Source organism: Nannobrachium achirus (genome assembly GCF_963921795.1).
Source record: "Nannobrachium achirus genome assembly, chromosome: 14".
Classification (NCBI taxonomy): domain Eukaryota; kingdom Metazoa; phylum Chordata; class Actinopteri; order Myctophiformes; family Myctophidae; genus Nannobrachium; species Nannobrachium achirus.
The window spans coordinates 46,218,321-46,234,873 of record NC_137821.1 but is presented as its reverse complement, the minus strand read 5'-3'; the positions used below and the strand labels follow the sequence as shown (position 1 = coordinate 46,234,873).

Here is a 16,553-nt window from a genome sequence, read left to right as displayed (position 1 = left end):
ACCAATGATGAAAAACTCCCATACCTACTGGGAGAAATACAACAATGCGCGAACACAGCAGCAAGATTTGTGAACTGTTTGCAACAAAAGAAGGCTAGAAACACAACCACCCTAAAAGACTACAAACCATGGATTGACATCTAGACCTACTTCACATACAGTATGAAACAGAGCTGATACCTTTAAATACATTTTGAGGAAAATAATGCTGCTATTTGTACCCTGTATATATATAAAATGTCACAATGCGACATAGCTCTGTTTACACAATGCTGTACCCCCTCCAACTGTACAGTATATGTTCCCCATTTTCAACTGTTTTTATTGTATTTGTGACACTTGCTTTGGCAATGTAAACGTATGTTTTCTCATGCCAATAAAGCTCCTTTGAATTGAACTGAATTGTGTGCGCATGCGAACTGACCCGTTGTGTGTGACCAGACACTGGCGCAGGCCCAGCTTCCTGAAGATGTCCACGGTGATGTCCATGGGGGTGTGGTCTGTGACGGTGAAGGGGCTGAGGTCCAGGATGGAACGCAGCCTCAGCGGGGGAGGCCCGTCCGCCGCCGCCTGCGACGGAGCGTGCTCAGTGAACACCACCTGGGACGCACTGACCACGCCCTCCTGACGCTGCCGCGCGTTGTCTAAAGGGAGAGGAGAGAGAGGCATGGCTGAGTTAGGAAATGCTATTAGTAAGTGATAGGGGGGTAATGATACATTGTAACAGCGTTACGATACGCATCATGAAACATGGTTAACGATACAATACATCAGTGGTTCTCAACCTTTTCAGGCCGCGACCCCCAAAATAATCATAATTTAACTGGGGACCCCCCATCCTGACGAGCACTAAGAATTTAGGCATAACATTTTTTTTTATAACACGATTCTGTTGTTGCGAGGCGTTGTGAACATGTAGATCTGTTATTTTCACAATTTCTTCCTCTAACCTTTGACAATTTGGTCAATGTTTAAAACATGTTAAAACGTCATTACATTTTAACTTTAGAAATGTGCAGATACCCTTTATACACTTAAACTTTATGTTGGTTTGTTTACTGTCGAGTAAGAAAACAATGTTGCCCATGAAAGTTAATCTCATGGGGACCCCCCAAAATAATTTGGGGACACCCTGGGGAGTCCCGACCCACAGGTTGAGAACCACTGCGGTACATGGACAATATTGGTTCATTCATGGCGATACGATTCGATACAATGATTTAAAAAGATATAGTAACTATTTAGCAAAGAAATCGTGTGCATGTGCAATGAAATCATGTGCAATTCCTACCGGGGAAGAAAATGTCATAACAAAAAGTGTCAGAATAGTAATGTTTACCTATTGATATAAGCAGGTCTCTCCTCAACACGAAGCCCACCAGCCTCTGAGACTCCTGAGAGACCACCACAGGAAAACCACTGTAGTGGGTGCTCTCCACCAGCGACTGCAAAACAAACAACAACACAGCATGTACAACAGGAACATTAACTTACTGCCACATTAAAGGACAACTTTGTTTTTTTACAACAAGGGTTCATATTTTAGATAGGAATTAAAGCAGGGGTCTTCAACCTTTTCAGGCCAAGGACCCCTTAGTTCAGAGAGAGATGAAGCAGGGACCCCCACAACCTTTTCATAAAGTAGATTCCATATAGTTTCATCGTTTGACAGCGCAATCATCAGTGTATTTTGGATTCATGTCAATTTGTGTTTTCATATATTTAACCACTTGAACCGTCGATACTTAATAAACTTGACCTTTCACTCTGTCCTTAGTCCTGCCTTTTTCCCCTCTACACCAACCCTCTTTTCCAAAAATAGCCGATCTACAAGCTCACAACGCCTCGCGCTGCGAGGCGTTGTGAGCTTGTAGATCTGCTATTTTTGGCTAAAGTTCTCAGACTATGGACACTAGGGTTCAAATGGTTAATATAAAAAAGGAGGGAAAAAAGTTTATATCACGCAAAGATTTGGAGGACCCCCTGTAGTAACTCTGAGGACCCCCTAGGGGTCCCGTACCCCCTGTTGAAGACCCCTGAATTAAAGAATATAAAAGATGAGAGTTAAAATGTTTTCATTTACTCCTTTCTATCGTTTTAGAGATTTTAATTATTTTGATTTCAGTGGCTGGGGGCATGCGTACAAGTGGCTAAATATATCTTTTTTACACAGAATAAGCCCATTACCAAGATGCACCGCAGTCTTTCATGGGCAGATGTGACTTCTGGGGTTACTGTAAATAGCAATAAAGAAATTGCAGGCCTATTGTGTCTAAAAAGACATATTTAGCCACTTGTACACATGCCCCCATGCGTACGCATGCCCCCACGTTTTAGCACGTTAAACGTGCTAAAACAATAGAACGAAGTAAATGAAAACATTTTAACATTCACTTTTTCTTTTCTCTAATTACAATCTAAAATATGAATCCTTGTTGTAAAAAAACAAAGTTGTCCTTTAAGGATTTAAGGACGTCTTAAACTGCCATCAAAGTAGCTTAAAAGTAGCTTACCTTTGCCACTTTATAGAAAAATATCCACCCATTATTTCCAAACGCAACGATTAATCTTTTGTAAAATACAGTAATACGTATCTGTCATCTGTCAAAACAGACGGCTGGGCACAGCCATTTGCAATGAACGAGGCTGAAATTTGTCCCTCGCTCGCACCAGTTTAGAGCATAGAAATGGAGAAACTAGATCCAGCCATAGAAAACGACCAGAAAGGTGATCCCCCCGCCATTATTGTTTATGTGTGGTCAAGATTTGAGACGCGTTGTGAGCTTGTAGATCTGCTATTTTCAGCACATATTTTCAGCACACAACCAAGTGTAAAATCAGTCATTACAATGCCATCAAGGCCTGCCAAAATACATTTCAGTTGACTAAATCAACTGTAGATTCAGTCGCCTAAAATCTTATGATATTTAGTTGACTAAAATTAGACTAAATCTAAAACTTTTCAGGTGACTAAATTATGACTAAAACTAAACGACATTTTATTCAAAAGACTATGACTAAAACTAAATCAAAATTTGCTGTCAAAAACAACACTGAGGTGAGTGAGTGAGTGAGTGAGTGAGTGAGTGAGTGAGTGAGAGTAGGTTACCTCCACCTCTCCTACGGTCATGTATGTGAGTATGTGAGTGAGTGAGTGAGTGAGTGAGTGAGTGAGTGAGTGAGTGAGTGAGTGAGTGAGTGAGTGAGTGAGTGAGAGAGTAGGTTACCTCCACCTCTCCTACGGTCATGTATGTGAGTGAGTGAGTGAGTGAGTGAGTGAGTGAGTGAGTGAGTGAGTGACTGAGTGACTGAGAGTGTTACCTCCACCTCTCCTACGGTCATGCCGTCCTGTGTGAGCACGGTCAGGGCAGGGTCAGCCCTCCTGGGTCTCATCACGTCCACCGCCAACGAGTTGTGTGCAAACTCCTCTTTGGGCTCCAGGAACGGGTATCCATTCAACCTGATGTGAGCCTAGAGAACATGGAGATAAACAGAACATGGAATGGGTATCTGTTTAGTCTGATGTGGGCCTAGTGCATTGGTTCACAAAGGGGTCCGGGGACCCCCAGGGTTCCTTGAGTGAGTTCCAGGGGGTCCCCAGCTAAATGATGGTTAGGAACCAAATGGACCATTATGGGTATGTAACTCAGAGTGTACAAATGGAACCAAATGGACCCCAACAGGTCCATTTGGTTTGATTTGTACGATATCAGAGTTAAATTAACATTGATTTTACTATATAAATTGGGGTTTCAGAGATTAGAAACACCATTAAAATGGGGGTCCGTAGCCTAATGCAAGTCAAACTGGGTGCCCTTAAAATTAAAATGGTTGGGAATCACTGCTAGAGCCGTAAAGTATTCTCTTAATTATGTGAGAAAAGACATCATCTTTTCAAATAAGGGTCCGCGGGCTAATAAGTGTCAATATGGGGGTCCTCCTTGACATGAAAAGGTTTGAGAACCACTGCCTTTTTCAGCCTACATTACACCAAGTCTGTTCAGCAAAAATAGCAGATCTACAAGCTCAAAACGTGAAGCGTTGTGAGCTTGTAGATAGTCGGTTCTTGGTGGATGCCCCCCCCCCCCCCCCCCCAGAATAGGAATGCTGGGGTTAAAGTGTTTAAACGCCCAAGTATAAATATTATTTTCAGTCTGTGGTAATGGAAACGGATACTCTCTCCAGTTTTCCTCGAGTCATCATGACATACTGCCTCTTTTGGGGAAAGATTTACATATTTTTATGTACCATTAATATGACAAAAGGTGCTGTAAAGTAACAATGTAATTCAGGGCTTGCAGTGGAGGAAAAACGTTATTTACCAACGTTATTGAGCCAAAAATGTTTGAGAACCCCCGTCATAAACTCTTCCCAGTGAAAAGAACCGTGGCACATTGTGCGATGCGCGGCCTCCAACCAGATAAATCAGGGGAATTACGTCTTGCACTACATAGGAATATATAGAATATCCGAGACTATTAGGATTTTATGGAAGACACTTCTGCACATTATTAGTTTGACCACTAATCTTAAAACAATAAACGAAAATAGCCTATCTTCCAGCTCTCAGACACATTAAGAGAGAGATTGAAAATATTTTGCTGCTCAACATGCGTTCCATAGGAGACACGCTGGCTTAAATCCAAATGACTGAGAACATTAATCCATGAAAGAATCTGGGTGGATTTTGCGCAGCCATTTTCAGAATGGAAGAAAAAGAAAAACATGCGCGGCCTCCATCCAGATAAATCAGGGGAATTACATCGCTATAGGAATATAGGAATATCGGAGACTATTAGGATTTTATGGAAGACACTTCTGCACATATTAGTTTGACCACTAACCAATAAATGAAAATAGCTTATCTTCCAGCTCTCAGACACATTAACTCATTTTGTGCTCCAGAAATGAACGGATTAAAATGTCCAGCGTGCCTCTCGCTGGCTCCATAAGCGGCCAGTCTCTTATTTTGAAGCCCAGAAGTCGATTGCGTAAACACTTCCGGTTTGACGTCATCACGTCATTCACCGGAATCGCTTGTCGTCAACATGCCGTTGTGTAATGGCGGTTCGTTGCTTTTCAACATGTGTTTTGTTAGCGAGAATCTACTGCCATCCTCCCCTTTGAAAGTGTTCTTTGGAGATAATGGACATTAAAGATGAGATTCCCCGTCTGCCTCCATGTTATGGGATTACTATTTTGTGCACGTGGATCCGTGATGATGATGAATCGGCGAGGGCGATTGTGCCAGGACCTTCCGCGCAGCTACAGGGTAGGAGAACCGCCGTTACAGTAATAGAGTACTTTTCACGAGTATACTCGGGATCGGCACCATATGATACTCGTGTATTTTTCACGAGTATTCTCGGGATTGGCTACAAATGAGTTAAGAGAGAGATTGAAAATATTTTACGCTGGCTTCTATGGAATCCAAATGACTGAGAACATTAATCCATGAAAGAATCGGGGTGGATTTTGCGCGGACATTTCCAGAATGGAAGAAAAAGAAAAACATGGAAGGTCTTTGGGCTCTGGCATACACTGATCTGGTAGCGTTATGTCTCATTAAAGTCTCCGACGGTGCGTGTTATTTTTCAAGGCCGCGTGACAATCACACATATTGCCCAACGTGGCTTTTAATTCCCTAATTTCTGGATCTGTAGCAGGGGGATAAGTTCTGTATGTCTCTCTATATCCCGTCCTCTCCCTCCAAAGGCTGCTCTTGCTTGCATTTTAACCCAGTTAGAACGGGTACACATTATAGTGTATTATTATTTTATGCTTTAACTATTGAAAAATAGCAGATATACAAGCTCACAGCGCGGCACCGAGTGCCGCGCTGCAAGCTTGTAGATCTGCTATTTTTTAAAATTCGTGAAAATTAGAATTTTGACACGATTCTATAAGTGTCTTTTGAATCCTTCTAAGATTTTTTGAAAAACCTATGTTTCTATGTCAGCAATCTTGCTAGCCATTGTCAAAGAAAACGTCCTTTTCACTTAAATGGAGCTCAGTTAGTTTGTTCTTGAGAGACTACTATGTCAGTGGTTCAAACTTTTCATGTGAAGGACCCCCAAAATTATATTTATTTGGCTACGGACTCGCATCTCAAAATATTTAATTCCAGGGACCACCCAGAAGCAAAATTTGAGTTACAACCGTCCGCTTTGAAAATACATATATATTCAAAGATTTGCACACATTTTCACAACTTTTTCAAAAATAGCAGATCTACAAGCTCGCAGCGCGGCACTCGGTGCCGCGCTGCGAGCTTGTATATCTGCTATTTTTCACTGGTTAAAGCATTCAATAATTCTAGGCCTAAATGGGTTTAAAAAAAAATGCCCGTCTCAATAAGAGTAAAAACAACACTCCAGGGGAGGTAGTCTATAAAAAAATCTGTCTAACATAAAACATATGCCATTTACTGGAAGTGTTTATTCAACATGTCTTATGGCACTTGTGTGTGTGTATGTATACTGTACTTCTAGCCAGGGGCGTCACAAGGGGGGGAAAGTGGGACTGAGTTACTAGGGCCCAAGGTGGAGGGGCCCTAGTAACTTTAGCTATTGAAAAATAGCAGATATACAAGCTCACAGTGCGGCACCGAGTGCCACGCTGCGAGCTTGTAGAAGTCGTGAATATGTGTGCAAATCTTTGAATATATGTATTTTTTAGGGGAACATTTGTAACTCAAATTTTGCTTCTGGGGGGGTCCTTGGAACTAAACATTCTGAGATGGGGGTCCGTGGCCAAATACATATCATCTTGGGGGTCCTTGACATGAAAAAGTTTGAGCACCACTGACATGGAAACATAGGTTTCTCTTGCACACATTTTCACGATTTTTCAAAAATAGCAGATCTACAAGCTCGCAGCGCGGCACTCGGTGCCGCGCTGTGAGCTTGTATATCTGCTATTTTTCAATAGTTAACATTCATGGGGGGCCCGCAGTGAATCCTTGTACCCAGGGCCCAGAATTTGGTGTGACGTCCCTTGCTTCTAGCATCGGTATAGGCCCCCGTCGGGGAAACACATTTAAAAGGTTCCAAAAAAAAGTTATAAAATTAAAGGTTTTGCCAAGAATTCCCGGGTGTCACAGTGAACTCTGCTGCCACGTTATGCAAGCCAAACAACCGCTCTTGTGCAATATTATACGAAAATACCCCCAGAATTATTGGCAATTATGGAGAATAAGGTTATACCAAATAAAGTGTTTCGTAACCGTTGACCTTGGAGCGACGTGGTGTTGTTTGGAGACGTGAACAATGTGCTGGTTCACACTTTTATTCCCAGTTTGGGTTTCGTTGTGGGAGAGGGCATAGTGTTTTTAACCCATTTAGGCCTAGTAATTATTGAATGCTTTAACCAGTGAAAAATAGCAGATATACAAGCTCACAGCGCGAGTGCCGCGATGCGAGCTTGTAGATCTGCTATTTTTGAAAAAGTCGTGAAAATGTGTGCAAATCTTTGAATATATGTATTTTCAAAGCGAAGGTCTGTAACTCAAATTTTGCTTCTGGGTGGTCCCTGGAACTAAATATTTTGAGATGGGGGTCCGTGGCCAAATAAATATCATTTTGGGGGTCCTTCACATGAAAAAGTTTGAGAACCACTGACACAGTAGTCTCTCAAGAACAGACTAACTGGGCTCCAGTTAAGTGAAAAGGACCTTTTCTTTGACGATGGCTGGCCAGATTGCTGACATAGAAACATAGGTTTTTCAAAAAATCTTAGAAGGATTCATACCGAGACTACCGCATTGTGACGTTGGGGCGACGGCAGAAGCGTCTTACCGACTTGTCAGACTGCAATAGCGGCTCTACACATGCACACATGCGAAATATAGGACTCCGTAGAAGTTCTGCAAAATGTATGCGACTTCTTAGGAAGCCTTGTTTAATGTATTAGTCCGTTTAAAAAAAAAAATAGTTTTTACCAAGTGTACTGCTTTTCCTCGTTTGCTGCAATGTTAGTTGCAACAGCGCATGTTGGTGGCTGGGAAGCATTATTGTGCATTCTTCCGAATACGTCATGTCCTTGTATAGGCGAATGGGGGACTCGATCAACGCCACGTGATAAGTGCAGCCATGTTTAACCAAACCAGTGACACTCCGACCCACACTTGGTAAAAACTATTGCAATCTGGCCAGCCATCGTCAAAGAAAACGTCCCTTTCACTTAACTGGAGCTCAGTTAGTCTGTTCTTGAGAGACTACTATGTCAGTGGTTCTCAGACCTTTTCATTTGAAGGACCCTCAAAATGATATGTATTTGGCCACGGACCCTCATCTCAAAATATTTAGTTCCGGGGACCCCCCAGAAGCAAAATTTGAGTTACAAACGTTCGCTTTGAAAATACATATATTCAAAGATGTGCACATATTTTCACGACTTCTTCAAAAATAGCAGATCTACAAGCTCGCAGCGCGCGCTGTGAGCTTGTATATCTGCTATTTTTCAATAGTTAAAGCATAAAATAATGATACACAATAATGTGTACCTGTTCTGAATGGGTTAAAGGCACAAGGTGAACCCATTAGGGCCCGAAATGTTAAGTTTACAAAAAACATACAGTTTGTGCCAAGAAAGCACTTCACAGTGTCAAATAAGATTACCATAAATCCTCGAGGAAACCTGGGGAAATGTTGACGTTGAATATCATATGATGGTACCTAGAAAAACTCCACGACTCTTTGAGGCTCACGGTGTTTGGAAAACGCTGTATTTTACTTATTTAGCGCTAATCCGCTGCCACTCACAATGACGGCCGTAGTAAAACATATCTGAACACACACACGTTTGTATTTAACCCATTTAGGCCTAGAATTATTGAATGCTTTAACCAGTGAAAAATAGCAGATATACAAGCTCACAGCGCGGCACTTGGTGGCCAGATACATATCATTTTGGGGGTCCTTCACATGAAAAGGTTTGAGAACCACTGACATAGTAGTCTCTCAAGAACAGACTAATTGAGCTCCATTTAAGTGAAAAGGGCCTTTTCTTTGACGATGGCTAGCCAGATTGCTGACATAGAAACATAGGTTTTTAAAAAAATCTTAGAAGGATTCAAAAGACACTTATAGAATCGGGTCAAAATTCTAATGTTCACGATTTAAAAAAAATAGATCTACAAGCTCGCAGCGCGGCACTCGGTGCCGCGCTGTAAGCTTGTATATCTGCTATTTTTCAATAGTTAAAGCATATAATAATGATACACAATAATATGTACCCGTTCTAAATGGGTTTTAATAAACCCAACCGTAAAGCCTAAAGAGTTTAGGTACAGTTAGTTCTGGTCCATAGCGTTGGGACTCAACGCTATGGGACCCTTGCGCTCACAGCCGCGGTAGCCCAGGCTTCTCAGCCTCTCGGCTATAGCAGAGCTGTGTATTAGAGCAGTGATTCTCATGAGCACTAAGAGTGAGCACTAAGAGCACTAAGAGTTGAAGCATTACATTTTGTATAACACAGTTCTATTGTGAAAATAGCCAATTTACATTTACAAAATTACAATTTCTGCCTCTAATATTTGACAATTTGGCAAATTTTTTATTTGTAATTTTAGAGCTATTAAAAAGTCCTTAAATTGTCACTTTAAAAATGTGCATACCATATATGCGCGCACACACACACACACACACACTAGAGCTGGGATCGGGCCCATTTTTTCTGTCCGACCCGAACCTGTGTCCGACAGTTTTCTGTCCGACCCGAGTCGACGTCCGAGCATTAATCATGAATAAGCGTCCGACCCGAGCCGAGGCCCGAACCTTATGTTTTCAACGCTTTTTCGCCTCGTTTCTTTTTCTTTGAGGAAGCCACTGATTTACACTCACTAGCAAACGTGTTATAATGTGCAGTGAGTGCATGCCGCGTGCCTGCTTGTTACCCTTAATAATATTAAGCCACATTGTGGCTTGTGAAAGTGTTTTAGATAATTACATAAGTAGGCTACGTTGTTTATTAAATAATAGGCTATAACGTGCACTGCGCGTCTGGTGACTCGTCTGGTCTGACTGCAGTCAGTGACTCGCTGCAGTCACACACTTAAAATCCTCTTTTACAAACTGTTAATAAAGTATTCACACACAAACCTTTTCCACAGTTCAATCAATATCAAAATGTATCCACAAGTTTCCGCGGGAGTTTACTGGAGACTATCAGGACCAAACTTCCGGGTTTAACAGCAGACATACAAGCTCACGTCGCGTCGCAGATGCAACCCGTTGTGAGCTTGTAAATCGGCGGCGGAACCTCGGTGCAGACGTTTGCGCAATGCACTATGGGGCGTAGGAAACTCGTGGATTCAGTCTTACCAGCATAGACGAATCTGACATCTGCTTTTAATATCCAACGTCCACAAACTCCAGTCCACGTAACAGCGGCCTTAGCCATCTTTCTTAATCAAAAACTATTATTAATCCAACCATTATGGTTTATGGGTTTTAGGCTCAGGTTACATTCAACATCGGACTTTTTAATTATGTCTGCGTTGACAACTACGTTGAAATGCGTCCATACCGCTGATTTCCCTCTTTCGTTTTCAATTGCTTTAAACTTTCCCGTGGACAAGTTAACTTTTATCTCGGCTGGCGGCAACATTATCTCTCACTCATTCGCTTTTTCTTCTCGTGTATCTGTTTGTTTGTTCTCTGTCACATATGACACTCCCACTTCCTTTTCCCCATGAACATGTGCATGGTTGTCAAGACAACGCACTGAGCGTAGTCACGTGCAGTGCACCAGAAAGACAAGGAAATAGCACACACAGAGACGATAGTTGTATCGTTTTACACTTTATTTTCTATAAATCAAAATTATGTCCGACCCGAATCGACGTCCGACAATTAATTGTGAAAATGCGTCCGACCCGAGCCCGAGCCCGTCGGGCTTGTCGGGTCCCGTCGGATTTCGGTCGGGTCTCCCAGCTCTAACACACACACACACACACACACACACACACACACACACACACACACACACACACACACACACACACGCGCACACAGAGTCAGACTCACCTCGTAGATGCCTTCCCTTCCGAGCGCGTCGGCCACCCACTTGCTGGTCATGGTGGCGGCCATGAGCGGCACGATGTACTCTAGACCGCCCGTCAGCTCGAACATGATGACCACCAGAGACACCGTCATACGAGTCACGCCACCTGCAGAGAGAGAGAAGAGGAGTTTGAAACTCAGTTAACGCGTGTGCCCAGGAGCAAGGCATTCAATATGCTGAAGAACGACTCCCAAGACAGTGGTGGGAAAAAGTACTCGCGTGTTTTACGTAAGTAAAAGTATTCACCCCCAAAATGACGTTTTTGTCTATTGATTACTCACGCCATGGAGACTTGAGTTCAATAAAATGTTTTTGTATTTGTCGCATTCCTAAGACAACAATTTAATTATTGTAAATTTACCCCCATTGATTCCAGATGGGGACCCAAATACATTTGAGTCCCCATCCGGAATCAATGGGGTGATTTTTTTGTAATACCTTTTTTGTCTTAGGAATGTGCCAAAAACCAAAAAATATGATTGAACTGACGTGAGTAATCAATAGAAAATAAGTCATTTTGGGGGGTGAACTACTCCTTACTAAAAGTCCGGAATTCAAAATGTACTTGAGTAAAAGTATTAAAGTGTTGGCATCAAAATGTACTTAAAGTACCAACAGTAAAAGTACAATATGTTTGAAAATAGCAGATATACAAGCTCACAATGCGTTGCGATGCGACACGCTGTGAGCTTGTAGATCGGCTATTTTCAAATAGCCAACGTATAAAATAGGGCTAAAGTGGTTATGTTTTATAATATTATACTGCAAAGTAACTATAGAAACTTGAGTTTTCAAATAAGTGTAGTGGAGTAAAAGTACAATATTTGGATCTGAGATGTAGTGGAGTAGTAAGCAAAAATATTGGAAATTGAATATACTCAAGTAAAGTACAGATATCTCAAGTGAATGTACTTAGTTACTTTACACCAGGGGGTTTCAAAGTGGGTGACGAGGCACCCTGGGGTGCCGCGACGGCAGTCCAGGGGTGCCGCGAGATCATTTGATAATATTTGAAATGTATTTGGACATTTAAAAATATATTTAGTATAATTTTAAACTTGAAGTACAAAGTTATTTTCAGTCGGTTCTAACTAAAATGGCTATTATCTCAATGTTTTCCTCGCAACATAATCACTAAAATATCGTCACTGTCGGGCAGAAACCACGTATCTCCAAGTTTCAAATGTGTAAGTCGTTTGGTAAAGCAAGGCCCTGCTTCATCATACAAGACTGTCGCACAAAACTAGTGAAAACAGCCGATCTACAAGCACACAACGGGCGTTGTGTCCTTGTTGATCGGCTAGTACATTTTGTAGATGATAAATACAAAATGAACTGTTTTTGACATACAAGGTTTCCACCCGACAACGACGATATGCTATAAATATAAGGTGCTGGGAGTGAAAATTATAATGTAGGGGTGCCTCGGATTAAAAAAATATTCATGGGGTGCCCTGAGACAAAAAAGTTTGAAAACCCCGGCTTTACACCACCGCTCCCAAGACAGTGATGACACCATCATCAGTGATGAGTCACCCCCACCCCCGCTCAACTTGAGACATATGAGGAGCAATGAGATTGGAACCCTGAGTAACACTGTGCCCTTTGAGCCAAGCCCCAGGGCACCAAGAAATGAATTCGATGATGTTTCATTCTTTAACAAGGAAGGCACTATAATAAAACATGTGTGTGATGACTGTCTGCATCGCCATCACACTCTAGCCTGGGAAACAGACCAAACTGCCAGTGGGAAAAGAATGTACGCAGCGATACTGTCTGGCTACGCAGGGCTAATCACACTCCACCTTGTGAGAAATGTTACATTATGCTGTTAAATGGTAAATGGTGCATTTAAGGCGCTTTACGACGATTCATGATTGTGCATTGCATTCACCCATTCACACACACATTCATACACTGATGGCGGAGGAAACCATGCAAGGCACCAACCTGCTCACCGGGAGCAACTAGGGGTTCAGAGTCTTGCTCAAGGACTCTTCGACACTAACTCTGGGGGAGCCCGGGATCGAACTGGGAACCATTCGGGAACCCTCCGTGTTCTAAGACAGCAACTCTACCCCTGAGCCACTGCCGCTGTGGAGCAAGGGAGCTCAAACACACAGCAACTATACTGTAAATAACATGTCAAGTCAATTTCATTGATACAAGATTGCAGTTTAGAGAGAGCGGGTCAAGACTATGATCTTTATTTACTGAGAAACCAACATTCCTCCTATGAGCAAGCACTTGGCATGACGGTGGGGAAATGACAAACTCTCCTTTAACAGGGAAAAAACCTCAAACAGAACATGGTGGGCTGCCATCTGTGTAACTATACCAAACCAGTCTGTGAGGTCAGATGTAGAGGTACTGTCTTAGCCATATATGGAGCGTGACATGAGACGTGACGCACGGACGGACAGACAGACAGACAGACATGACCTATGGTCACAAATAATAGACCTCTGCTCTTAACTTGTGTTCTGGACCACACCTGGACTCATTTCCTCTTTGAAAAGTCAAGTTAATGTACTTGCAGTACTGCACATACAAACAAATCACACCTAGGACCTAGGCAAGTGTAACCAAAGTTATTTTGCGCTGGTCCCTGACTCCCTGTCCACTAAGTAGGGGGAAAAGGTCTTGCTCAATGTGGCAGGGAAGAAGGAAATAATGTTTCATTCTCTTCCTTGTACTTTCTCCTCCAAACCTGGCATCAGGATGTGGCCTACATGCTGACCCTTTGGTCACAAGCACACTACTACAACAGGGGTCATCAATATGTCTGTTCGCGGACAGATTTTGAGAGCAAATTTAAGATTTCATTTTAGTCAGTCTTTTGAATAAAACTCTGTTTATTTTTAGTCATATTTTAGTCACCTGAAATGTTTTACATTTAGGCCCTACTATAGTTTTAGTTGACTAAATCAAGATTTTAGTCTGACTAATTCTACAGTGTATTTAGTCTACTAAATGTATCTTGTGGCGGGCCGTTACGACATCGAAATGGTGAATTTTCATTTGGCTGCATGCCGAATATAGACGATCTACAAGATCTACCAGCTCACACACGTTGCGCTGCGACAAGTTGCAAACTTTACTTTATACTGCGAGATTTACTACGAGACAATGGCACATTAGGATTCCGCTAGTACTAGTGGTTATCAAAAGTTTTATTTGCAAGGCCCCCATAACAGTGTTCAAATGAAACCAAATGAACCATATTGTTTCCATTTGGTTTCATTTATTTTGAACACAGTCAGAGTTACAGACCTGTTATGGGTATTCGGGGGCTAGCTATTTTTATGTTTCAGGTAATAGCATTGTGCGCTCATTTTGCATGTCAGTGGCAAAAATTGAATTTCTACAAAAATGTCCACCACAAGCTGGCGTGGTGATGACCCAGGGGCGTCACGGGGGGGGAGTGGGACTGAGTTACTAGGGCCCAAGGTGGAGGGGCCCTAGTAACTTTAGTTATTGAAAGATTGCAGATATACAAGCTCACAGCTCACTGCGAGCTCTGCTATTTTTGAAAAGTCATGAAAATGTGTGCAAATCTTCCAATATATGTATTTTTAAGAGAACATTGTACTCAAATTTTGCTTCTGGGGGGTCCCTGGAACTTGCTGGAACTAACGTGGCCAAATACATATCATTTTGGGGGTCCTTCACATGCAAAAGTTTGAACACCACTGACATATAGAAACACAGGTTTTTCAAAAAAACCTTGGAAGGATTTGCACTAAGACTTGTTCGATTTTTCAAAAATAGCAGATCTACAAGCTCGCAGCGCGGCACTCGGTGCCGCGCTGTGAGCTTGTATATCTGCTATTTTTCAATAGTTAAAGCACATGGGGGGCCCGCAGTGAATCCTTAGGGCCCAGAATTTTGTGTGACACCCCTGCACTGACCTCTGTACTACCACCATTATACACGTTACTGAGTGATGTGATTGGCAGCCTTCGCTGCAGAGGAACGCTGGGGAGAGTTTTCCACCTCCTGAGTTTGATTTGATTTGATTTTTTTTGTTTGTTTTTTGAACAGTAAATTAAATCTCACAACCGATTCATTCACCACTCCTGCAGTTTGTCAGACGTCTCTTTTCGGCCATACCGTATAAATCTGTTTCGGATGATGGATGATGCCTCCAAATGTCTCAATTAAACAAAAAACAATAGGCTGTGCAGTAGTGCGGTCGAGTGCTTTGAATAGACAGAACGTGATGGATGGAATTTCATCCGATGTGGTGGTTTAATATATTTTCTTATAATCAATTATCCCCTTTTTATGCCCCTTACTTTTGCTTGATTCAGAGCAGTTGGTTCTCAAATGTTTTGTGTGCACACCAACGGACAAGTCAAAAGTCTGTACGGCACTTTGTTCAACCTGGTTGTTAGAATTATTGAATGCTTTAACCAGTGAAAAATAGCAGATATACAAGCTCACAGCGCGGCACCGAGTGCCGCGCTGCGAGCTTGTAGATCTGCTATTTTTAGAAAAAAGTCGTGAAAATGTGTGCAAATCTTTGAATATATGCATTTTCAAAGCGAACCTTTGTAACTCAAATTTTGCTTCTGGGTGGTCCCTGGAACTAAATATTTTGAGATGGGGGTCCGTGGCCAAATACATATTAGTTTGGGGGTCCTTTTACATGAACACATTTGAGAACCACTGACATAGTAGTCTCTCAAGAACAGACTAACTGAGCTCCAGTTGAAGTGAAAAGGACCTTTTCTTTGACGATGGCTAAGCCAGATTGCTGACATAGAAACATAGGTTTTTCAAGAAATCTTAGAAGGATTCAAAAGACACTTATAGAATCGGGTCAAAATTCTAATTTTCAATTTTTTTCAAAAATAGCAGATATACAAGCCGCGGTGCCGCGCTGTGAGCTTGTATATCTGCTGTTTTTCCAATAGTTAAAGCATAAAATAATGATACACAATAATGTGTACCCGTTCTAAATGGGTTAAAATGTATGCATATAATGGCATTCCCAAAAGGGAGCGTGTCGATATTGCGACATAGCATCAGTTCGACGGTCCATTCTTCGAATTCGCCTCTGTATTGGGAAGTGAGTGCACGCAAAGTACTGATACTGTATAGTTGTATATTTATATTGCAATAATAATGTGGGCTTGTCAGATAATCTCACACACACCTGGACTTGTCTCACGACACACCATTAGTGAACCACTGAATCCCACCAGAATCAAACCGGGGATGTTGAAATTACAGCATGTGGTCGACTCACTCTCCGGTCTGCGAGCTACAGCATTGCTTCGCAAAGGTTTTCATGCCAAGGACCCCCAAATGGATACAGTATATATTTGGCCGCGGGCACGGACCCCCCAAACAGAAAAGGTTTCGTGCCAGATAACCCCAGAAGAGATTTGTGTTAACAAAACAGCAACTTTCATAGTCAAGATTTTTCACAACACAGCGGATGTACAAGCCTTCGTGCCACTCTGTGAGCTTGTAGATCTGTT

The 16,553-nt window shown here is 42.1% G+C and overlaps 1 protein-coding gene across 3 annotated transcripts in view; it reads right to left on the bottom strand.

Moving 5' to 3' along the window:
* The window catches only part of LOC308298328 (H(+)/Cl(-) exchange transporter 5-like), a 96,456-nt gene that overhangs the window by 10,019 nt on the left and 69,884 nt on the right, over window positions 1-16,553 (bottom strand). For all 3 annotated transcript variants that reach the window (XM_080741908.1, XM_080741907.1, XM_080741909.1), the window contains 4 exons: window positions 11,028-11,170; window positions 3,322-3,471; window positions 1,340-1,445; window positions 425-644 (listed from right to left, as the gene is read on the bottom strand). In XM_080741908.1, coding sequence (XP_080598034.1) covers window positions 425-644; window positions 1,340-1,445; window positions 3,322-3,471; window positions 11,028-11,170 — 619 coding nt within the window. The remainder of the gene's footprint in view (window positions 1-424; window positions 645-1,339; window positions 1,446-3,321; window positions 3,472-11,027; window positions 11,171-16,553) is intronic.